The 24772-nt window shown below is 56.6% G+C and overlaps 1 protein-coding gene across 1 annotated transcript in view; it reads left to right on the top strand.

Moving 5' to 3' along the window:
* Positions 1–19729, top strand: part of LOC144488674 (SLIT-ROBO Rho GTPase-activating protein 3-like) — a gene marked incomplete at its 3' end in the record, with an annotated part of 29913 nt that extends 10184 nt beyond the window's left edge. Inside the window, exons 4-8 of the mRNA XM_078206761.1 lie at positions 11640–11802; positions 13399–13461; positions 14908–15093; positions 15846–15974; positions 19499–19729. Coding sequence (XP_078062887.1) covers positions 11640–11802; positions 13399–13461; positions 14908–15093; positions 15846–15974; positions 19499–19729 — 772 coding nt within the window. The remainder of the gene's footprint in view (positions 1–11639; positions 11803–13398; positions 13462–14907; positions 15094–15845; positions 15975–19498) is intronic.
* Positions 19730–24772: the final 5043 nt, after the last annotated feature.

Below are 24772 nucleotides of genomic sequence, written 5' to 3'. Positions count from 1 at the left end.
TCTGTACACCTCAATCAGATCCCCCCCTCAGCCTTCTCTGCTCTGAGGAAAACAACCCCAGTCTAACCAGCCTCTCTCCATCGCTGAGACGCTCCATCCCAGGCAGCATCCTGGTGAATCTCCTCCGCACCCTCTCCAGTGCAATCACATCCTTCCGATAGTGTGGAGACCAGAACTGCACCCAGTACTCTAGCTGTGACCTAACCAGCGTTTTATACAGCTCCATCACAACCTCCCATTCTTATATTCTATCCCTCGATTAACAAAGGCAAGTATTCCTTCTGCCTTCTTAGCCACCTTATCCCCCTGTCCTGCTGCCTTCAGGGATCTGTAGACGCACACCCTCTCATACTCTGCCCCAATATCCTACCGTTCATTATGTATTCCCTTGCCTTGTTAGTCCTCCGAAAACATATCACCTCACACTTTTCAGGGTTAAGTTCCTGTTCTGTCCATCTGACCATCCCTGTCTATATTATCCTGCAATCTAAGACTTCCCTCCTCGTTATGTACCGCACACCAATTTCTGTATCATCTCCAAATTTACTGATCACACCTCCCACATTAAAGTTTATTTATTAGTCACAAGTCGGCTTACATTAACACTGCAATGAAGTTACTGTGAAAATCCCCTCGTCGCCACACTCCTGTTCGGGTAACACTGAGGGAGAATTTATCACGGCCAATGCACTTAACCAGCACCTCTTTCATTCCCGGCTTGGGTCACTGTCTGTGTGGAGTCTGCACATTCTCCTCGTGTCTGCGTGGGTTTCCTCCGGGTGCTCCGGTTTCCTCCCACAGTCCAAAGACATTCAGGTTAGGTGGATTGGCCATGCTAAATTGTCCCTTAGTGTTCAAAGATGTGCAGGTTAGGTGGATTGGCCATGCTAAATTGCCCCTTAGTGTCCAAAGATGTGCAGGTTAGGTGGATTGGCCATGCTAAATTGTTCCTTAGTATTCAAAGATGAGTAGGTTAGGTGGATTGGCCATGCTAAATTGTCCCTTAGTATTCAAAGATGTGTAGGTTAGGTGGATTGGCCATGCTAAATTGTCCCTTAGTGTCCAAAGATGTGCAGGTTAGGTGGATTGGCCATGCTAAATTGTCCCTTAGTATTCAAAGATGTGTAGGTTAGGTGGATTGGCCATGCTAAATTGTCCCTTAGTGTCCAAAGATGTGCAGGTTAGGTGGATTGGCCATGCTAAATTGCCCCTTAGTGTCCAAAGATGTGCAGGTTAGGTGGATTGGCCATACTAAATTGCCCCTTAGTGTCCAAAGATGTGCAGGTTAGGTGGATTGGCCATGCTAAATTGTTCCTTAGTATTCAAAGATGTGTAGGTTAGGTGGATTGGCCATGCTAAATTGTCCCTTAGTGTCCAAAGATGTGCAGGTTAGGTGGATTGGCCATGCTAAATTGTCCCTTAGTGTCCAAAGATGTGCAGGTTAGGTGGATTGGCCATGCTAAATTGTCCCTTAGTGTCCAAAGATGTGCAGGTTAGGTGGATTGGCCATGCTAAATTGTCCCTTAGTGTCCAAAGATGTGCAGGTTAGGTGGATTGGCCATGCTAAATTGTCCCTTAGTGTCCAAAGATGTGCAGGTTAGGTGGATTGGCCATGCTAAATTGTCCCTTAGTGTTCAAAGATGTGTAGGTTAGGTGGATTGGCCATGCTAAATTGTCCCTTAGTGTCCAAAGATGTGCAGGTTAGGTGGATTGGCCATGCTAAATTGTCCCTTAGTGTCCAAAGATGTGCAGGTTAGGTGGATTGGCCATGCTAAATTGTCCCTTAGTGTCCAAAGATGTGCAGGTTAGGTGGATTGGCCATGCTAAATTGCCCCTTAGTGTCCAAAGATGTGCAGGTTAGGTGGATTGGCCATGCTAAATTGTTCCTTAGTATTCAAAGATGTGCAGGTTCATCTGACGAGGGAGCGGCGCTCCGAAGGCTGATGGCATTTGCTGCCAGGTGGACCTGTTGGACTTTGGCCTGGTGTTGTTAAAACTCTTACAAGGTTATATAAGGCATTGGTGAGGCCGAATTTAGAGTATTGTGTACAGTTTTGGTCACCTAGTTACAGGAAGGATATAAATAAGGTTGAAAGAGTGCAGAGAAGGTTCACAAGGATGTTGCCGGGACTTGAGAAGCTGAGTTACAGAGAGAGATTGAATAGGTTGGGACTTTATCCCCTGGAGCGTAGAAGATTGAGGGGAGATTTGATAGAGGTGTATAAGATTTTGATGGGTATAGATAGAGTGAATGCAAGCAGGCCTTTTCCACTCAGGCTCGGGGAGAAAAAAACCAGAGGGCATGGGTTAAGGGTGAAAGGAGAAAAGTTTAAAGGGAATATTAGGGGGGCTTCTTCACGCAGAGAGTGGTGGGAGTGTGGAATGAGCTGCTGGATAAAGTGGTAAATGCGGGGTAACTTTTAACATTTAAGAAAAACTTGGAAAGGTTCATGGATGAGAGGGGTGTGGAAGGATATGGTCCAAGTGCAGGTCAGTGGGACTGGGCAAAAAATGGTTCAGCACAGACAAGAAGGGCCAAAAGGCCTGTTTCTGAGCTGTAATTTTCTATGGTTCTATGGTTAGGTGGATTGGCCATGCTAAATTGTCCCTTAGTGTCCAAAGATGTGCTGGTTAGGCAGATTGCTAAATTGCCCTTACTATCCAAAGATGTGCAGGTTAGGTGGATTGGCCATGCTAAATTGTCCCTTAGTGTCCAAAGATGTGCAGGTTAGGTGGATTGGCCATGCTAAATTGTCCTTCGTGTCCAAAGATGTGCAGGTTACGTGCATTGGCCGTGCTAAATTGCCCCTTAGTGTCCAAAGACGTGCTGGTTAGGTGGATTGGCCATGCTAAATTGTCCTTCGTGTCCAAAGATGTGCAGGTTACGTGCATTGGCCGTGCTAAATTGTCCCTTAGTGTCCAAAGATGTGCAGGTTAGGTGGATTGGCCATGCTAAATTGTCCTTCGTGTCCAAAGATGTGCAGGTTACGTGCATTGGCCGTGCTAAATTGCCCCTTAGTGTCCAAAGACGTGCTGGTTCGGGTGCATTGGTCGTGCTAAATTTTCCCTCTGTGTACCCGAACAGGTGTGGCGACTAGGGAATTTTCACAGTAACTTCATTGCAGTGTTAATGTAAGGCTCCTTGTGACACTAATAGATAAATACAATAATGGGCCTTACTCTTGCTCTTGCTCTGAATATACTGAATATACTTACGAAATGCTTTATTTTACCTGCCAGTGTTCGTCCATGCCTCCCCTTCACTCTCCTAATTTGTTTTGTAAGCACTCCCCTGCACTTTCTATACTCCTCCCGTCTCTGGTTTTAGACTCCCCTACCTTTGGGAAAAGATATTGACTATCTCGCTGATCTGCGCCCCTCATTATTTTATAGACCTCTATAAGATCACCCCTCAGCTTCCTACGCTCCAGGGAAAAAAATCCCAGTCTATCCAGCCTCTCCTTATAACTCAAACCATCAAGTCCCGGTAGCATCCCAGTAAATCTAAATTGAGTTCAACCATTTCAGAGCATGAACGCTCCCCCTCCACCCCATTTCCATTTATTTTATTTTGTTTCATTTCATTTCGTCTCATTCTCCATTTTATCACTCTCCTTAGAATGAGAGAAACCCTACAGTGCAGAGGGAGGCCATTCGGCCCATCGAGTCTGCACCAACCACAATCCCACCCAGGCCCAATCCCCATGACCCCATGTACTTCCCCTAGCTAGTCCTCCTGACACTGAGGGGAAATTTAGCATGGCCAATCCACCGAACCCACACATCTTTGCACTCCACCCCACCCCCTCCTCCTCCAGGGCAAATGCCACCTTCCTCAGGCAGTCCTTTACCAAGCTGTACCTTTGTTTTGCCATTCACGCATTCTGATCACTTAATGGACACTTTCAACACCTTCTCAGCCTCCTGTATCCTCATTTACATTCCCTTTCTCCCATTCCACCAACCCTCCCAACCCTCAGAGTATAAATCTCTGCTGACTCGCTTTCCTTTCAGCTCTGACGAAGGGTCATTAGAATCAGACAATCATAGAATCCCGACAGCGCAGAAGGAGGCCATTCAGCCCATCGAGTCTGCACCGACCACACTCCCAGCCAGACCCTATACCCGTAACCCCACATACTTTTACCCTGCTAACCCCCCTGATGTGGAGATGCCGGCGTTGGACTGGGGTGGGCGCAGTAAGAAGTCTCACAACACCAGATTAAAGTCCAACAGGTTTATTTGGTAGCACGAGCTTTCGGAACACTGCCCCTTCATCAGGTGAGTGCAGGATTTGTTTCACAAACAGGGCAATATATAGACACAGACTCAATTACAAGACAATAGTTGGAATTCGAGTCTTTACAGGTAATCAAGTCTTTACAGGTACAGACAATGTGAGTGGAGAGAGGGTTAAGCACAGGTTAAAGAGATGTGTATTGTCTCCAGCCAGGACAGTTAGTGAGATTTTGCAAGCCCAGGTCAAATGGTTACAGGTAGTGCGACATGAACCCAATATCCCGGTTGAGGCCGTCCTCATGTGTGCGGAACTTGGCTATCAGTTTCTGCTCAGCGATTCTGCGTTGTGTGTCGAAGGCCGCCTTGGAGAACGCTTACCCAATGATCAGAGGCTGAATGCCCGTGACCGCTGAAGTGTTTCCCAACAGGAAGGCAACACTCCTGCCTGGTGATTGTCGAGCGGTGTTCATTCATCCGTTGTCGTAGCGTCTGCATGGTTTCCCCAATGTACCATGCCTCGGGACATCCTTTCCTGCAGCGTATCAGGTAGACAACGTTGGCCGAGTTGCAAGAGTATGTACCGTGTACCTGGTAGATGGTGTTCTCACGTGAGATGATGGCATCCGTGTCGATGATCCGGCACGTCTTGCAGAGGTTGCTGTGGCAGGGTTGTGTGGTGTCGTGGTCACTGTTCTCCTGAAGGCTGGGTAGTTTGCTGCGGACAATGGTCTGTTTGAGGTTGTGCGGTTGTTTGAAGGCAAGAAGTGGGGATGGCCTTGGCGAGATGTTCGTCTTCATCGCCCTTCAACCTCCCCCCCCCGCGCCCCCCCTCCGCACCCCCCCCTCCCCATCCCCCCCCTCCCCATCCCCCCCTCCCCATCCCCCCCTCCCCATCCCCCCCCCAACTCCCCCCCCTCCCCATCCCCCCCCTCCCCATCCCCCCCCTCCCCATCCCCCCCTCCCCATCCCCCCCACCCCATCCCCCCCCTCCCCATCCCCCCCACCCCATCCTCCCCATCCCCCCCCTCCCCATCCCCCCCATCCCCAATCCCCCCCCATCCCCCCCCCATCCCCCCCCCATCCCCCCCCCATCCCCCCCCCATCTCCCCCCACCCCCCCCATATCCCCCCCATATCCCCCCCATCCCCCCCCCATCCCCCCCATCCCCCCCCCCATCCCCCCCCCATCCCCCCCCCATCCCCCCCCCATCCCCCCCCATCCCCCCCCCATTCCCCCCCCCCCATTCCCCCCCCCCCATTCCCCCCCCCCATTCCCCCCCCCCCATCCCCCCCCCCATTCCCCCCCCCCCCCCATCCCCCCCATCCCCCCCCCCATTCCCCCCCCCCATCCCCCCCCCCCATCCCCCCCCCATCCCCCCCCATTCCCCCCCCCCATCCCCCCCCCCCATCCCCCCCCCCATCCCCCCCCCTTCCCCCCCCCATCCCCCCCCCTTCCCCCCCCCATTCCCCCCCCCCATCCCCCCCCCCCATCCCCCCCCCCCATCCCCCCCCCCCATCCCCCCCCCTTCCCCCCCCCCATTCCCCCCCCCATTCCCCCCCCCATTCCCCCCCCCCATTCCCCCCCCCATTCCCCCCCCCATTCCCCCCCCCCATTCCCCCCCCCATCCCCCCCCCCATCCCCCCCCCCCATTCCCCCCCCCATCCCCCCCCCCCATTCCCCCCCCCCATTCCCCCCCCCCATTCCCCCCCCCCATTCCCCCCCCCCATTCCCCCCCCCCATTCCCCCCCCCCCATTCCCCCCCCCATTCCCCCCCCCCATTCCCCCCCCCCATTCCCCCCCCCCATTCCCCCCCCCCCATTCCCCCCCCCAATTCCTCCCCCCCCCCCCAATTCCTCCCCCCACCCCCATTCCCCCCCCCTCCCCCCCATTCCCCCCCCCCTCCCCCCACCCCCATTCTCCCCCCCATTCCCCCCCCCCTCCCCCCCATTCCCCCCCCCCCCTCCCCCCCATTCCCCCCCCCCCCTCCCCCCCATTCCCCCCCATTCCCCCCCCCCCCCCCACCCGACACCAAGGGCAGTTTAGGGCCACATAACCCCAACCTGTACAGCTTTGGAGTGTGTGAGGAAATCGGAGCACCCTGGGGAAACCCACGCAGACACGGAGAGAACATGCAAACTCCACACAGACAGTGACCCGAGGCCGGAATCGAACCCGGGTCCCTGGCACTGTGAGGCAGCAGCGCTAACCGCTGTGCCACCGTGCCTGTTCCCTGGCCTTGTTGCTCCCACCCTTACAGGGACATGTTGGCTTTGTACTCTCTCTGTTTTCTTGATGAATGACTGCACTGATGTTAATTAACTGATGCGCTATGAATAAGAGATAATATCAGGGTAGTACTGAGGGATGACATAGGCTCTGAGGAACAAAACGTGGAATCATTATGGGTAGAGATGAGGAATAGTAGAGGGAGAAAGACACTAGTAGGTGTGGTATATAGGCCCCCAAATAATAATGTTGAGGTAGGGAGGGCTGTAAACAAGCAGATAAGGGATGCGTGTAAAAACGGAACGGCAATAATCATGGGGGACTTCAACATGCACATTGACTGGCAGACTCAAGTCGGTAAGGGTGGAATGGAGGAAGAGTTCTTAGAATGCTGTCGGGATAGTTTCCTTGAACAGCATGTTACGGAACCGACGAGGGAACGAGCTATTTTGGATCTGGTACTGTGTAACGAGGTAGGTAGAATTAAGGATCTTATTGTGAAGGACCCTCTTGGGTCTAGTGACCACAATATGGTCGAATTTCTGATTCAGATGGAAGAGGAAAAAGTTTGGTCCCAAACCAGTGTCCTCTGTTTGAACAGAGGGAAATATGATAGGATGAGGGATGAATTGGCTAAGGTAGACTGGGAGAGCAGGCTGGCAGGTAGGATAGCTGAGGAACAGTGGAGGATTTTTAAGGAGATCCTTTTCAGTTCTCAGCAAAAATATATTCCAGCAAAAAACAAGGATTTTAAGAAAAGGGAGAACCAGCCATGGATAACGAAGGAAATAAAGGAGAGTATTAAAATAAAAACAGCTGCGTACAGAGTGGCCAAAAATAGTGGAGAAACAAGTGATTGGGAAAAATTTAAGAAACAACAAAGAGAGACTAAGAAAGCGATAAAGAAAGGAAGGATAGACTATGAAGCTAGGCTAGCAATTAATATAAAAAATGATAGTAAAAGTTTTTATAAATATATAAAAAGGAATAGAGTGGCTAGAGTGAATGTTGGACCCTTGGAGGACGAGAGGGGGGAGTTAATAGTGGGAAATGAGGATATGGCTGAGTCTTTAAATAAGTTTTTTGTGTCGGTCTTCACGGTGGAGGACACAAATAGTTTGCCAAATATTAATGATAGAGGGTTGGCAGCAGGAGAAATACTTAATACAATTAATGTTACCAGAGAGGCAGTGCTGGGTAGACTAATGGGACTGAAGGTGGACAAGTCCCCGGGTCCGGATGGAATGCATCCCAGGGTATTGAAAGAAATGTCAGAGGTAATAGTGGATGCGTTAGTGATTATTTATCAAAACTCGTTGCATTCTGGGGTAGTGCCGGTTGATTGGAAAACGGCTAATGTTACGTCGCTGTTTAAAAAAGGAAGGAGACAAAAGGCGGGTAACTATAGGCCGGTCAGCTTAACGTCTGTAGTAGGGAAAATGCTGGAATCCATTATTAAAGAGGAGATAGCAGGGCATCTGGATAGAAATGGTTCGATCAATCAGACGCAGCATGGATTCATGAGGGGAAAGTCGTGCTTGACGAACATGTTGGATTTTTATGAAGATGTGACTGGGGCGGTTGATGGAGGAGAACCGGTGGATGTGGTGTTTTTGGATTTCCAAAAGGCGTTTGATAAGGTGCCCCATAAAAGGCTGCTGAAGAAGATTAGGGCACACGGAGTTGGGGGTAGTGTGTTAAAGTGGATTGGGGACTGGCTATCCGACAGGAAGCAAAGAGTCGGAATAAATGGGTGTTTTTCCGGTTGGAGGAAGGTAACTAGTGGCGTGCCGCAGGGATCGGTACTCGGGCCGCAACTGTTTACCATTTATATAGATGATCTGGAGGAGGGGACGGAGTGTAGGGTAACGAAGTTTGCAGATGACACAAAGATAAGTGGAAAAGTGAATCGTGTGGAGGACGGAGAAGATCTGCAGAGAGATTTGGACAGGCTGAGTGAGTGGGCGAGGATATGGCAAATGGAGTATAACGTTGAGAAATGCGAGGTTATACACTTTGGAGGAAATAATAACAAATGGGATTACTATCTCAATGGAAACAAATTAAAACATGCTACCGTGCAAAGGGACCTGGGGGTCCTTGTGCATGAGACGCAAAAGCCCAGTCTGCAGGTACAACAGGTGATCAAGAAGGCAAATGGGATGTTGGCCTATATTGCGAGGGGGATAGAATATAAAAGCAGGGATGTCTTGATGCACCTGTACAGGGCATTGGTGAGGCCGCAGCTGGAATACTGTGTGCAGTATTGGTCCCCTTATATGAGGAAGGATATATTGGCATTGGAGGGAGTGCAGAGAAGGTTCACCAGGTTGATACCGGAGATGAGGGGTTTGGATTATGAGGAGAGGCTGAGGAGATTGGGTTTGTACTCGTTGGAGTTTAGAAGGATGAGGGGGGATCTTATGGAGACTTATAAGATAATGCGGGGGCTGGATAGGGTGGAGGCGGAGAGATTCTTTCCACTTAGTAAGGAAGTTAAAACTAGAGGACACAGCCTCAAAATAAAGGGGGGTCGGTTTAAGACAGAGTTGAGGAGGAACTTCTTCTCCCAGAGGGTGGTGAATCTCTGGAATTCTCTGCCCACTGAGGTGGTGGAGGCTACCTCGCTGAATATGTTTAAAGCGCGGATGGATGGATTCCTGATCGGTAAGGGAATTAAGGGTTATGGGGATCAGGCGGGTAAGTGGAACTGATCCACGTCAGATCAGCCATGATCTTATTGAATGGCGGGGCAGGCTCGAGGGGCTAGATGGCCTACTCCTGCTCCTATTTCTTATGTTCTTATGTGGATTTTCCTCCAAGTAACTGCTCCCACTCCACTTTGGCCAGATCCTGACCAATCCGATTAAAATTGGCCTTCTCCCAATCCAGAACCTTTATTTCTGGCCCTATCTTTGACCCTATCCGTAACCACCTTAAATCTTACTGAGTTATGGTCACTATTAACAAGGTGCTCCCCCACTGACACCTCCACCACCTGCCCAGCTTCATTTCAAAATATTAGTCCAGTCTTGTAGGGCTTTCTACAAAACTCTCCTGGATTCACTTTAAGAAGCCCACCCCTTCTAAAGCCTTTCACATTCTGCCCATCCCAATTACTATTGGCGAAATTGAAATTCCCCACTGTTATTACGATTGATTTTACACTTAAATGTGATTTACCTAAATATTTGCTCTTCTCCCTCTCCCTGACTGTCCCACACACACACTGACTCTCACTGGGGTACGGGTCTCACACACACTGACTCTCGCTGGGGAACGGGTTCCACACACACTGCCTCTCACTGGGGTACGGGTCCCACACACACTGACTCTCACTGGGGTACGGGTCCCACACACACTGACTCTCACTGGGGTACGGGTCCCACACACACTGACTCTCACAGGGGTACGGGTCCCACACACACTGACTCTCACTGGGGTACGGGTCCCACACACACTGACTCTCACTGGGGTACGGGTCCCACACACACTGACTCTCACTGGGGTACGGGTCCCACACACACTGACTCTCACTGGGGTACGGGTTCCAGACACACTGACTCTCACTGGGGTACGGGTCCCACACACACTGACTCTCACTGGGATACGGGTTCCAGACACACTGAGTCTCACTGGGGTACGGGTTCCACTCACACTGACTCTCACTGGGATACGGGTTCCACACACACTGACTCTCACTGGGGTACGGGTCCCACACACACTGACTCTCACTGGGGTACGGGTCCCACACACACTGACTCTCACTGGGGTACGGGTCCCACACACACTGACTCTCACTGGGGTACGGGTCCCACACACACTGATTCTCACTGGGATACGGGTTCCAGACACAGTGAGTCTCACTGGGGTACGGGTTCCACTCACACTGACTCTCACTGGGATACGGGTTCCACACACACTGACTCTCACTGGGGTACGGGTCCCACACACACTGACTCTCACTGGGGTACGGGTCCCACACACACTGACTCTCACTGGGGTACGGGTTCCACACACACTGACACTCACTGGGGTACGGGTCCCACACACACTGACTCTCACTGGGGTACGGGTCCCACACACACTGACTCTCACTGGGGTACGGGTCCCACACACACTGACTCTCACTGGGGTACGGGTCCCACACACACTGACTCTCACTGGGGTACGGGTCCCACACACACTGACTCTCACTGGGGTACGGGTCCCACACACACTGACTCTCACTGGGGTACGGGTCCCACACACACTGACTCTCACTGGGGTACGGGTCCCACACACACTGACTCTCACTGGGGTACGGGTCCCACGCACACTGACTCTCACTGGGGTACGGGTCCCACACGCACTGACTCTCACTGGGGTACGGGTTCCACACACACTGACTCTCACTGGGGTACGGGTTCCACACACACTGACTCTCACTGGGGTACGGGTCCCACACACACTGACACTCACTGGGGTACGGGTTCCACACACACTGACTCTCACTGGGGTACGGGTTCCACACACACTGACTCTCACTGGGGTACGGGTTCCCACACACACTGACTCTCACTGGGGTACGGGTCCCACACACACTGACTCTCACTGGGGTACGGGTCCCACACACACTGACTCTCACTGGGGTACGGGTCCCACACACACTGACTCTCACTGGGGTACGGGTTCCACACACACTGACTCTCACTGGGGTACGGGTCCCACACACACTGACTCTCACTGGGGTACGGGTCCCACACACACTGACTCTCACTGGGGTACGGGTCCCACACACACTGACTCTCACTGGGGTACGGGTCCCACACACACTGACTCTCACTGGGGTACGGGTCCCACACACACTGACTCTCACTGGGGTACGGGTCCCACACGCACTGACACTCACTGGGGTACGGGTTCCACACACACTGACTCTCACTGGGGTACGGGTTCCACACACACTGACTCTCACTGGGGTACGGGTTCCACACACACTGACTCTCACTGGGGTACGGGTTCCACACACACTGACTCTCACTGGGGTACGGGTCCCACACACACTGACTCTCACTGGGGTACGGGTTCCACACACACTGACTCTCACTGGGGTATGAGTTCCACACACACTGACTCTCACTGGGATACGGGTTCCACACACGGGATAAATGGGAATAATCTTGTTTTTATAGGAAGGACCAGAACCTGCTGTCGACTGTGAACTGCTGGTATGTGATCCTGGACCAGACTCGCCGTGAGAGCAAGGATCACGTCTCTCTGAGTGAGATCTACAGCACCAACATTGTACTGCGCCTGTCTCACATTTCTGAGGACGTCACGCGGATTTCCAAGAAGGTATTGGCCGTGGCGCACAATTGCAGTTTGTGTGGTATGTCAGACACCGTCTAGACAGTATGTCACACAGCCTCCCTCCTCCCCTGGGGTCTGGGCTCAGATACCCTCCTCCACTCTTCCCCCACCCAACACTAACTCCATCCAGAATCGCAGCTCCCACACGGCACGCAGTGAAGCAGCAAGTCCCAGCTGCCAACATCTGCCCCGTCTCTCAACCGTCTCTCAACCGTCTGCCCTGTCTCACAGCCTTCTGCCCCGTCTCTCAACCGTCTGCCCCGTCTCTCAACCGTCTGCCCCGTCTCTCAACCGTCTCTCAACCGTCTGCCCTGTCTCACAGCTGTCTGCCCTGTCTCACAACCGTCTGCCCCGTCTCTCAACCGTCTGCCTCGTCTCACAGCCGTCTGCCCCGTCTCACAACCGTCTGCCCCGTCTCTCAACCGTCTCTCAACCGTCTGCCCTGTCTCACAACCGTCTGCCCCGTCTCTCAACCGTCTGCCTCGTCTCTCAACCGTCTGCCTCGTCTCTCAACCGTCTGCCCCGTCTCACAGCTGTCTGCCCCGTCTCTCAACCGTCTGCCCCGTCTCACAGCTGTCTGCCCTGTCTCACAACCGTCTGCCCCGTCTCTCAACCGTCTGCCTCGTCTCTCAACCGTCTGCCCCGTCTCTCAACCGTCTGCCCCGTCTCACAGCTGTCTGCCCCGTCTCACAACCGTCTGCCCCGTCTCTCAACCGTCTGCCCCGTCTCTCAACCGTCTGCCCCGTCTCACAACCGTCTGCTCCGTCTCACAACCGTCTGCCCCGTCTCACAACTGTCTGCCCCGTCTCACAACCGTCTGCCATGCGTCGTACCCGTCTATCCCGTCTCACAAGCGTCTGCTCTGCCTCGTATCTGTCTGTCCCATCTCACAACCCTCTGTCCATCTCACAACCGTCTGCTTCACAACTGTCTGTCCTGTTACCCAAATGTCTGTCTCCCTTGGCAACTGTCCCTGTGCTGCCTGTTGATGGCTGTTTCTCCACAGTTACTGAATCGTCACACTGAGATCTGGAACATTCCACCGACTGGCAACAGCCAGCATTGCGCAGCGACCCCTGACACCGGGTAATGACCCCTGACACTGGGTCACGACCCCTGACAATGGATGACAACTCCTAACACTGAGTCACAACCCTTGACACTGCGTGATGACCCCTGACACTGTATGACGATCCTCGACACTGGGTGACGGCCCCCGACACTGGGTCATGTTCCCTGACGCCAGGTCACGACCCCTGACATTGGGTGTCAACCCCAATTGGCCAGTTCGGTGATGGCGCTCCATTTGATCTGCGTGAGTGGATCCACGAGGTGTATTTACTCTGAACCAACATTGCGAAGTGAAACCCCAGTGATCCAGCTGTTCACTGCGCTGCAGCCCCTGGGATCTTGCTGTGCGCAAGTTGGTTTCCGCGCCCCCAACATTGGCCACGGCCCCGCAGGACAGCTCACCATGTGGGCAGTGCTTTGGGACACGACGAGGGTGAAGGGTGTTGGAGACACGTCTGTCTAGACTCCAGTGCAGCCGTCCAGCTAACCAGCCGGTCATTCCCTTTGCAGAGTAAGGAGATTGCGGTGCAGATGCAGGAGGAACTACTGAAGGTCACCGGTCAGCTACAGACAGTGAGTATCACCCTCTCTCCCTTCACTAACAGAGCCCGGGGGAACTGTGCACCCCTCGCACCCTTCCCCCCGGAACATCGCCATGTCCCAGTCACCTATACCCATCCTCCATTAACCATCGAGGGTGGGGGAGGGGAAACTCATTCGCTCGACACCTGGAAAGTTCCTCACCTTGTTAACTGATCCTTCCCTCTCCCAGGGGGGTGGGGGGGGGGGGGGGGTGACCTCAACTCATTCCCATCCACCCCTCCCCCGCCGAAAACAAATCTACATCTCGAGCCTCAGGCAGCTTACAGCGGAGCTCAGCACTTAGGGTTCACAATGAGAGTCGATATCAGCCTGCATTCTATGCCACGGTGGCACAGTGGTTAGCACTGCTCCCTCGCAGCGCCAGGGACCCAGGTTCAATTCCGGCCTCGGGTCACTGTCCGTGCAGAGTCTGCACGTTCTCCCCGTCTGCGTGGGTTTCCTCCGGGTGCTCCGGTTTCCTCCCAAAGATGTCCAAAGTCCAAAGTCCAATGATGTGCAGGTTAGATGGATTGGCCGTGTTACATTGTCCCTTAGTGTCTAAAGATGTGCAGGTTAGGTGTATTGGCTATGCTAAATTGTCCCTTAGTGTCTAAAGATGTGCAGGTTAGGTGGATTGGCCATGCTAAATTGCCCCTTAGTGTCCAAAGATGTGCAGGTTAGGTGGATTGGCCGTGTTAAATTGTCCCTTAGTATCCAAAGATGTGCGGGTTAGGTGGATTGGCCGTGCTAAATTGTCCCTTAGTGTCCAAAGATGTGCAGGTTAGGTGTATTGGCCATGCTAAATTGTCCCTTAGTGTCTAAAGATGTGCAGGTTAGGTGGATTGGCCATGCTAAATTGCCCCTTAGTGTCCAAAGATGTGCAGGTTAGGTGGATTGGCCGTGTTAAATTGTCCCTTAGTATCCAAAGATGTGCTGGTTAGGGGGATTGGCCATGCTAAATTGCCCCTTAGTGTCCAAAGATGTGCGGGTTAGGTGGATTGGCCATGCTAAATTGCCCTTTAGTGTCCAAAGATGTGCAGGTTAGGTGGATTGGCCATGCTAAATTGTACCTTCGTGTCCAAAGATGTCCGGGTTAGAGGATTGGCCATGCTAAATTGTACCTTCGTGTCCAAAGATGTGCGGGTTAGAGGGATTGGCCATGGTAAATGTGTGGGGTTACAGGTAGAGGTGGAAGGGGAGGGCCTGGGTGGGATGCTGTTTCGGAGAGTTGGTGCAGACCCAATGGGCCGAATGGCCTCCTTCTGCACTGTAGGGATTCTGATCTCTTTGAAATCTCTCTGCGCTGCCTCCAGTACGAGAACGTAGATTCTTAAACGTTGAGACCACACTGCACTCGGTAATCCAGATGTGGCCTCACGTCAGCCCTGCACAGCTGGAGCAAGCCGGCTAGTGATTTCCCTGATGTTGTGTAAGCAGACCATGAAGACCTATCACACGTACCACCTGGAGAGCGCCACCGCCGAGAGCAAACTCAAGGAGGTGGAAAAGATGCAGGAGAAACAGATCGGGAAGTCCAGCGAGCCGGGAGGAACCCAACCCGGATTGGACAACAAGGTTCAGAGACGTGGCTCTCTCCGCAAGATCGAGAAAATGAAGGAAAAGGTACAGAGTAAATCTCCCTCTACACTGTCCCCCATCAAACACTCCCAGGACAGGTACAGCACGGGGTTAGATACAGAGTAAAGCTCCCTCTACACTGTCCCCATCAAACACTCCCAGGACAGGTACAGCACGGGGTTAGATACAGAGTAAAGCTCCCTCTACACTGTCCCCATCAAACACTCCCAGGACAGGTACAGCACGGGGTTAGATACAGAGTAAAGCTCCCTCTACACTGTCCCCATCAAACACTCCCAGGGCAGGTACAGCACGGGGTTAGATACAGAGTAAAGCTCCCTCTACACAGTCCCCATCAAACACTCCCAGGACAGGTCCAGCACGGGGTTAGATACAGAGTAAAGCTCCCTCTACACTGTCCCCCATCAAACACTCCCAGGACAGGTACAGCACGGGGTTAGATACAGAGTAAAGCTCCCTCTACACAGTCCCCATCAAACACTCCCAGGACAGGTACAGCACGGGGTTAGATACAGAGTAAAGCTCCCTCTACACTGTCCCCATCAAACACTCCCAGGACAGGTACAGCATGGGGTTAGATACAGAGTAAAGCTCCCTCTACACTGTCCCCATCAAACACTCCCAGGACAGGTACAGCACGGGGTTCGATACAGAGTGAGGAAGGGTTGGAGAACACAATGTTGTCCGCTGGGTGGCAAGAGGGATGAGCGTCGAGGGGACGGAGGGTGAATGAGGGGGCGCTCCTCGCACATTGACCTTTGCCCTTTCTCTCCCAGAGGCAGGAACGCTACCTGGAAAACCAGCTGAAATGCACCAAGGCTCGAAACGAGTATCTGCTGAACCTGTCGGTGGCCAATGCTGCTCTGAGTAGCTACTTCATTCATGATGTCTCCACACTGATTGACGTAGGTGTCAGCCCCTGTGGGCAGGGTGGGTGGGGTGGGGGGACGGCGCTGGGGATTGACTGGGGAATCTCCACGTTGCCTCAGGATTGTCTGTTTGCGCCGTGGCTGGAAGGAGCTGGGCATCACCGTGTGGGTGTGATTCTCTCGCTGAGAAGCTCCGGGGTTTTATTTCTCTCTCTGGCAGGGCTGACTGTCTCCCAGGCCCCCCCCCCCCCCCCCCCCCCCCCCCCGGGCCTACCTGCAGCCCATTCTGCAAGTGGTGCTGTGTACTCAGAGCGACCTCATTGATTCCGGTGTGTGACCTCGCCACCTTCCTTCCCCTTTCACTCTGAGTCACCCCACCGTCTCCCAGGGGCCCAAATCATATGAACTCCAGCACCTCCGCGGGAAGACAGACAATCAGACAGAGAGGGAGAGACAGAGAGAGAGCCAGACAGACAGACAGACGGATGGACATACACACTTAGACAGCTAGACAGATAGCTGGCCAGGCAGACAGGCACACAGAAAGGCAGAAAGAAAGACAGACAGGAAGGTAGACAGACAGCCAGCCAGACAGATATGCAGACCAGACACGGGTCTGCTGGTTGACATTGGAGTCAGGACAACACTGAGCTTCAGACAGCGACGCGTTCACTGCTGGAAAGTAAGGAAAGGTGACAGATAATTTATACACATCAGGATTCCACAGACAGCAATGTAATAATGAGTGGATCAACACTGACCCTCCCACAGTGCGGCGCTCCCTCAGCACTGACCCTCCCACAGTGCGGCGCTCCCTCAGCACTGACCCTCCCACAGTGCACTGCTCCCTCAGCACTGACCCTCCCACAGTGCGGCGCTCCCTCAGCACTGACCCTCCCACAGTGCGGCGCTCCCTCAGCACTGACCCTCCCACAGTGCACTGCTCCCTCGGCAATGACCCTCCCACAGTGCGGCGCTCCCTCAGCACTGACCCTCCCACAGTGCGGCGCTCCCTCGGCACTGACCCTCCCACAGTGCACTGCTCCCTCGGCAATGACCCTCCCACAGTGCGGCGCTCCCTCGGCACTGACCCTCCCACAGTGCACTGCTCCCTCAGCACTGACCCTCCCACAGTGCGGCGCTCCCTCAGCACTGACCCTCCCACAGTGCGACGCTCCCTCAGCACTGACCCTCCCACAGTGCACTGCTCCCTCAGCACTGACCCTCCCACAGTGCGACGCTCCCTCAGCACTGACCCTCCCACAGTGCACTGCTCCCTCGGCAATGACCCTCCCACAGTGCGGCGCTCCCTCAGCACTGACCCTCCCACAGTGCGGCGCTCCCTCAGCACTGACCCTCCCACAGTGTGGCGCTCCCTCAGCACTGACCCTCCCACAGTGCGGCGCTCCCTCAGCACTGACCCTCCCACAGTGCGGCGCTCCCTCAGCACTGACCCTCCCACAGTGCGGCGCTCCCTCCGCACTGACCCTCCCACAGTGCGGTGCTCCCTCAGCACCGACCCTCCCACAGTGCGACGCTCCCTCAGCACCGACCCTCCCACAGTGCGGCGCTCCCTCAGCACTGACCCTCCCACAGTGCGGCGCTCCCTCAGCACCGACCCTCCCACAGTGCGACGCTCCCTCAGCACTGACCCTCCCACAGTGCGGCGCTCCCTCCGCACTGACCCTCCCACAGTGCGGCGCTCCCTCAGCACCGACCCTCCCACAGTGCGACGCTCCCTCAGCACTGACCCTCCCACAGTGCGGCGCTCCCTCAGCACTGACCCTCCCACAGTGCGGCGCTCCCTCAGCACTGACCCTCCCACAGTGCGGCGCTCCCTCAGCACTGACCCTCCCACAGTGCGGCGCTCCCTCAGCACTGACCCTCCCACAGTGCGGCGCTCCCTCAGCACTGACCCTCCCACAGTGCGGCGCTCCCTCAGCACTGACCCTCCCACAGTGCGGCGCTCCCTCAGCACTGAGCCTTCACTGCAACTGGTCGTATTTCAAGTTTTTTTATACGGAGGGTGGTGGGTGCCTGGAACTCGCTGCAGGGGGAGGTAGTGGAAGCAGATACGATAGTGAGTTTTAAGGGGCGTCTGGACAAAGACATGAATAGGATGGGAATAGAGGGATATGGGGTTTTAGTTCAGGCGGGCAGCATGGTCGGTGCAGGCTTGGAGGGCCAAAGGGCCTGTTCCTGTGCTGTAATTTGCTTTGTTCTTTGTTCTAGTTCGATAGGAAGGAGTGGCTGGTGGTCGTGCAGTTGGGGGGCAGTTTGTGGTGGGGGGAGTGGGTGGGTGGTGGTGGTGTGGGGTTGGGGGGGGGAAGTTTCTGGTGAGGGATGGGGGGGTGGCTGGTGGTGGAGGGTTCGGGGGGGGGTTTTGTTGGGGGGGGGGGGTGTTTGTGGTGGGGGGGGGATGCCTGGTGGTGGTGCAGGTTTTGGGGGGTTTTGTGGTGGGGGGTAGCTGGTGCTGGTTTGGGGGGGGTTGCGGGGGTTTGTGGTGGGGGGGGTGGCTGGAGGTGGTGCAGGGGGGTTGAGGGGGGGAGTTTGTGGTGGGGGTGGGGCTGGGTGGCTGGTGATGGTGGTGGTGGGGGCAGTTTGTGTTGGGGGGTGGGGCTGGGTGGCTGGTGGTGGCGGGGGGGGTGGGGGGAGTTTGTGTTGGGGGGGGTTGAGGGGGGGAGTTTGTGGTGGGGGGTGGGGCTGGGTGGCTGGTGGTGGAGGGGGTGTGGGGGGAGTTTGTGTTGGGGGTGGGGCTGGGTGGCTGGTGGTGGTGGTGGTGGGGGCAGTTTGTGGTGGGGGGTGGGGCTGGGTGGCTGGTGGTGGCGGGGGGGTGGGGGGGGAGTTTGTGTTGGGGGGTGGGGCTGGGTGGCTGGTGGTGGCGGGGGGGTGGGGGGGGAGTTTGTGTTGGGGGGTGGGGCTGGGTGGCTGGTGGTGGCGGGGGGTGGGGGGGGAGTTTGTGTTGGGGGGTGGGGCTGGGTGGCTGGTGGTGGCGGGGGGGGTTGAGGGGTGCAGTTTGTGTTGGGGGGTGGGGCTGGGTGGCTGGCGGTGGCGGGGGGGGTGTGGGGGGAGTTTGTGTTGGGGGGGTTGAGGGGGGGAGTTTGTGGTGGGGGGTGGGGCTGGGTGGCTGGTGGTGGCGGGGGGGGTGTGGGGGGAGTTTGTGTTGGGGGGGGGTGGGGGGAGTTTGTGTTGGGGGGGTTGAGGGGGGGAGTTTGTGGTGGGGGGTGGGGCTGGGTGGCTGGTGGTGGTGGTGGTGGGGGCAGTTTGTGGTGGGGAGTGGGGCTGGGTGGCTGGTGGTGGCGGGGGGGGTGGGGGGGGAGTTTGTGTTGGGGGGGTTGAGGGGTGCAGTTTGTGTTGGGGGGTGGGGCTGGGTGGCTGGTGGTGGCGGGGGGGGTGGTGGGGGCAGTTTGTGGTGGGGGGTTGAGGGGTGCAGTTTGTGTTGGGGGGTGGGGCTGGGTGGCTGGTGGTGGCGGGGGGTGTGGGGGGAGTTTGTGTTGGGGGAGTGGGGCACGGGAGCTCCCTTGCACCCTGATGCTGACGCTGTCCTGTCTCCCCGGCAGTGCTGGGACCTGGGCTTCCACTCGTCGCTGAGCAGAATGCTGAGGACTTACTTGATGGCGGAGACCCGGGTGGAGAGCTCCCGACGTGATGGCCTGAACCTTATCGAGAACGCCATCGATGGCCTGGACCCCCAGAATGACAAAACCAAGATCATGGACATCAACTACAGTGCCTTCTGCCTCCCAAATAAATTTGAGTTCCTGCCCCACGACCAGGACGAGGTATGTAGAGTTTTACAGCAGAGGCCCTTCGGCCCATCCTGTCTACCCCGGCCATCGAGCACCCATCCATTCTAATCTATTCTAACCTGGACAGAGACCTCCATAAGCCCGCCTTCTCCCAGTTTCTCGAAATCCCCTCATCCCTCCGCCCTCTCCCCTCCCCCCCCCCCCAAGTCCCTCCCCAAGAATGAGGGGCGACCTTATTGAGACATATCGGATTCTCAGGGGGGATTGACAGGGTGGATGCTGAGAGGGTGTTTCCCCTTGTGGGGGAGTCTGGGACCAGACTCCATATCGGATTCTCAGGGGGGGTTGACAGGGTGGATGCTGAGAGGGTGTTTCCCCTTGTGGGGGAGTCTGGGACCAGACTCTATATCGGATTCTCAGGGGGGGTTGACAGGGTGGATGCTGAGAGGGTGTTTCCCCTTGTGGGAGAGTCTGGGACCAGACTCCATATCGGATTCTCAGGGGTGTTGACAGGGTCGATGCTGAGAGGGTGTTTCCCCTTGTGGGGGAGTCTGGGACCAGACTCTATATCGGATTCTCAGGGGGGGTTGACAGGGTGGATGCTGAGAGGGTGTTTCCCCTTGTGGGAGAGTCTGGGACCAGACTCCATATCGGATTCTCAGGGGGGATTGACAGGGTGGATGCTGAGAGGGTGTTTCCCCTTGTGGGAGAGTCTGGGACCAGGGTGAATAATCTCAGAGTGAGGGGGGGTCACCCATTGGAGACAGAGATGGGGAGGAATTTCTTCTCTGGGAGGGGAGTGAGTGTGTGGAATTCTTTCCCGCAGAGGCCTGTGGAGGTCGGGTTGTCCAGTATGTTCAAGGCTGAGACAGACAGATTTTTCATCAGGAAGGGAATCAAGGGGTTAAGTTTTAAAGTTTATGAGCGTCACAAGTAAGGCTTACATTAACACTGCAATGAAGTTACTGTGAAAATCCCTAGTCGCCACACTCCGGCCCCTGTTCGGGTAACACTGAGGGAGAATTTAGCACGGCCCAGTGCACCCTAACCAGCACGTCTTTGGAGTGTGGGAGGAAACCGGAGCACCCGGAGGAAACCCACGCAGACACGGGGAGAACGTGCAGACTCCGCACAGACAGTGACCCAAGCCGGGAATCGAACTCGGGGCCCTGGCGCTGTGAGGCAGCAGTGCTAACCCACTGGGCCACCGTGCTGTCATTACGGGGATAAAGTGAGAAAGTGGGAGTTGAGGAACCTCACATCAGATCAGTCAGAATCCCATTGAATGGCAGAGCAGACTCGATGGGCCGAATGGCCTCCTTCTGCTTCTCCTAACCCTGACCATGATCCTCAGACTAACTCCGCCTGAGGCCCCAGAATGAGAGCCAGTCCTCCCAGCAGGTTCTAGCCCAGTGTTTGATGATGCTTTTAGAATACCCACCCATCTGTTATCCTCTAACAATGAAACCCCCAACCCCTACTTTCTAGCTTTATGCCACCTCCCGGGAGAATGTGTGACTCGCTCCCACGGGGGAGTGGGGGAGAATGTGGGACTCGCTCCCACGGGGGAGTGGGGGAGAATGTGGGACTCGCTCCCACGGGGGAGTGGGGGAGAATGTGTGACTCGCTCCCACGGGGAGTGGGGAGAATGTGTGACTCGCTCCCACGGGGGAGTGGGGGAGAATGTGGGACTCGCTCCCACGGGGGGAGTGGGGGAGAATGTGGGACTCGCTCCCACGGGGGAGTGGGGGAGAATGTGGGACTCGCTCCCACGGGGAGTGGGGGAGAATGTGTGACTCGCTCCCACGGGGAGTGGGGGAGAATGTGGGACTCGCTCCTACGGGGGAGTGGGGGAGAATGTGGGACTCGCTCCCACGGGGAGTGGGGGAGAATGTGGGACTCACTCCTACGGGGAGTGGGGGAGAATGTGGGACTCGCTCCCACGGGGAGTGGGGGAGAATGTGGGACTCGCTCCCACGGGGAGTGGGGGAGAATGTGTGACTCGCTCCCACGGGGGAGTGGGGGAGAATGTGGGACTCGCTCCCACGGGGGAGTGGGGAGAATGTGGGACTCGCTCCCACGGGGGAGTGGGGAGAATGTGGGACTCGCTCCCACGGGGAGTGGGGGAGAATGAGGGACTCACTCCCACGGGGGAGTGGGGAGAATGTGGGACTCGCTCCCACGGGGGAGTGGGGAGAATGTGGGACTCGCTCCCACGGGGGAGTGGGGAGAATGTGGGACTTGCTGCTACGGGGAGTGGGGGAGATGAATATTATCCCATGTATTTAAAGAGAGAAACTGGATAAACACATGAGGGAGAAAGTGATCGATGGATGCAGGGGTATGAGGAGATGGAGAGGAGGTGGGGGAAAGGCTGGTGTGGAAGAAAGGGACTGAATGGCCTGCGTCTGTGCTGGACATTCTGTCTGGATTAAATAATTGCTCCGTCCCCGTCTCCCCCCCCGGCCACCTCGTCAGCTCTCAATGATCTGAACCCTGTGCTCGCCCACCATTCTCCCTCCTCTGCCCCTTTCCCCTCCCTTCCCCCCCACGGAGAGAAGGAAGACCCTGGGACTTGGTATCTGTGTCTCTGCGGCTGACCCCGCTTCAGGTCCTGGCTGTTTCCTTTTTCTCCAAAACAGCAAGATCAGAGAAGGAATCTGTCCCAAAAGAGCAAATAGTTCCCCTTTCCACGGGGAAAAGGAGGAAGTTTGTTCTAATGGTTCCCCTTGCTGAGCAGAACTCGAAAGCGCCAGCATTGAGGAAGCGTTACTGAACTCAGAAAGCTGCAGAATAAAGCTGCCGGTGGGGGCGGGGGTGAGGGCAGAGGGGTGGGGGCGGAGGGGCAGAGGGGCGGGGGGGTGGAGCGGGGGGGTGGGGGCAGGGGCGGAGGGGCAGGGGCGAGGGCGGAGGGGCGAGGGCGGAGGGGCGAGGGCGGAGGGGCGAGGGCGGAGGGGCGGGGGGGTGGAGCGGGGGGGTGGGGGCAGGGGCGAGGGCGGAGGGGCAGGGGCGAGGGCGGAGGGGCGAGGGCGGAGGGGTGGGGGGGGTGGAGCGGGGGGGTGGGGGCAGGGGCGAGGGCAGAGGGGCGGAGGCGGGGGTGGAGGGGCGGGGGCGGAGGGGCGAGGGTGGAGGGGAGGGGCGGGGCGGAGGGGCAGGGGCGGAGGGGCGGAGGGGCGAGGGCGGAGGGGCAGAGGGGCGGGGCGGAGGGGCGAGGGCGGAGGGGGGGAGGGGCGAGGGCGGAGGGGGGGAGGGGCGAGGGCGGAGGGGCAGGGGCGGAGGGGCGGAGGGGCGAGGGCGGAGGGGCAGAGGGGCGGGGCGGAGGGGCGAGGGCGGAGGGGCGGGGCCGGAGTGGCGAGGGCGGAGGGGGGGAGGGGCGAGGGCGGAGTGGCGAGGGCGGAGGGGTGAGGGCGGAGGGGCGAGGGCGGAGGGGTGAGGGCGGAGGGGCGGGGCCGGAGGGGCGAGGGCGGAGGGGTGAGGGCGGAGGGGCGGGGCCGGAGGGGCGAGGGCGGAGGGGCGGGGCCGGAGGGGCGAGGGCGGAGGGGGGGAGGGGTGAGGGCGGAGGGGCGAGGGCGGAGGGGTGAGGGCGGAGGGGCGAGGGCGGAGGGGTGAGGGCGGAGGGGTGGGGCCGGAGGGGCGAGGGCGGAGGGGGGGAGGGGCGAGGGCGGAGGGGCGAGGGCGGAGGGGTGAGGGCGGAGGGGCGAGGGCGGAGGGGTGAGGGCGGAGGGGCGGGGCCGGAGGGGCGAGGGCGGAGGGGTGAGGGCGGAGGGGCGGGGCCGGAGGGGCGGAGGGGCGGGGCTGGAGGGGAATACCAACTGAAAGCGAGAATACAATCTGCAGGAATATTTATCTATTTATTCATCCAAAACCACGACCACTTCCATCGAGAAGGACAAGGGCAGCAGATACCTGGGAACACCCCCACCTGGAGGTTCCCCTCCGAGCCACTCACCATCCCGACTGGGAAATATATCGCCGTTCCTTCACTGTGGCTGGGGTCAAAATCCTGGAATTCCCTCCCTAACGGCATTGTGGGGACTGCAGCGATTCAGGAAGGCAGCTCACCACCACCTCCTCAAGGGCAACTAGGGATGGGCAATAAATGCTGGACAGCCAGTGACGCCCGTGTCCCAGGAATGAATAAAAAAATAATGTATCCATCAAGTTTGTGGAAAGGCCCCTCCCCCGACCGGAAGCCATGCAAGGGCGTCGATCCTTGTCTGCTGAGTCTCAGCAGCTCACACTCAGAACAGTCTGATTCTCCTCAGGGACGTGTTCCCCTTTCACTGCCACCGGAACGTGACTCGGCCAACATTCGACCCCAGTTGACCTCAAGGAGGTGGTGGTGAACCCTCCTTACAGTTTTTTAAAAGTTTATTTATTCATGTCACAAGTAGGGTTACATTAACATCGCAATGAAGTCACTGTGAAAATGCCTTAGTCACCACACTCCGGCGCCTGTTCGGGTACACGGAGGGAGAGTTTAGCACGGCCAATGCACCCTAACCCGCACATCTTTGGACTGTGGGAGGAAACCGGAGCACCCGGAGGAAGCCCACGCAGACACGGGGAGAACGTGCAAACTCCACACGGACAGTGACCCGAGCCGGGAATCGAACCCGGGTCCCTGGCGCTGTGAGGCAGCAGTGCTAACCCACTGCGCCACCCTCATTACAACTGAGGTGCCCCATCCCCAACTGTCCCTGAACTGGCGATGAAGAGTCAACCACATTGCTGTGGCTCTGGAGTCACATGTAGGCCAGACCGGGTCAGGATGGCAGATTTCCTTCCCTAAAGGGAACCAGATGGGTTTTTTCTGACAATCGACAGTGGTTCTATGGCCATCGGTAGATTCTTAATTCCAGATTTTAGTTGAATCCTAATTTCACCGTCAGCTGTGGGTGGGATTCGAACCCGGGTCCCCAGAGCATCACCCTGGCTGTCTGGATTACTATCCCAGTGACCATACTACTGGGTGGCACAGTGGTTAGCCAGGAACCTGGTTTCAATTCCAACCTTGGAATCACCCTCTGTGCGGAGTCTGCACATTCCCCCCCGTGTCTGCGTGGGTTTCCTCCGGGCGCCCCG

Source organism: Mustelus asterias, unplaced genomic scaffold (assembly GCF_964213995.1).
Source record: "Mustelus asterias unplaced genomic scaffold, sMusAst1.hap1.1 HAP1_SCAFFOLD_1761, whole genome shotgun sequence".
Taxonomy (NCBI): domain Eukaryota; kingdom Metazoa; phylum Chordata; class Chondrichthyes; order Carcharhiniformes; family Triakidae; genus Mustelus; species Mustelus asterias.
Note: the sequence above shows the minus strand (reverse complement) of the source record. Positions and strands in the feature narration are given on the sequence as shown.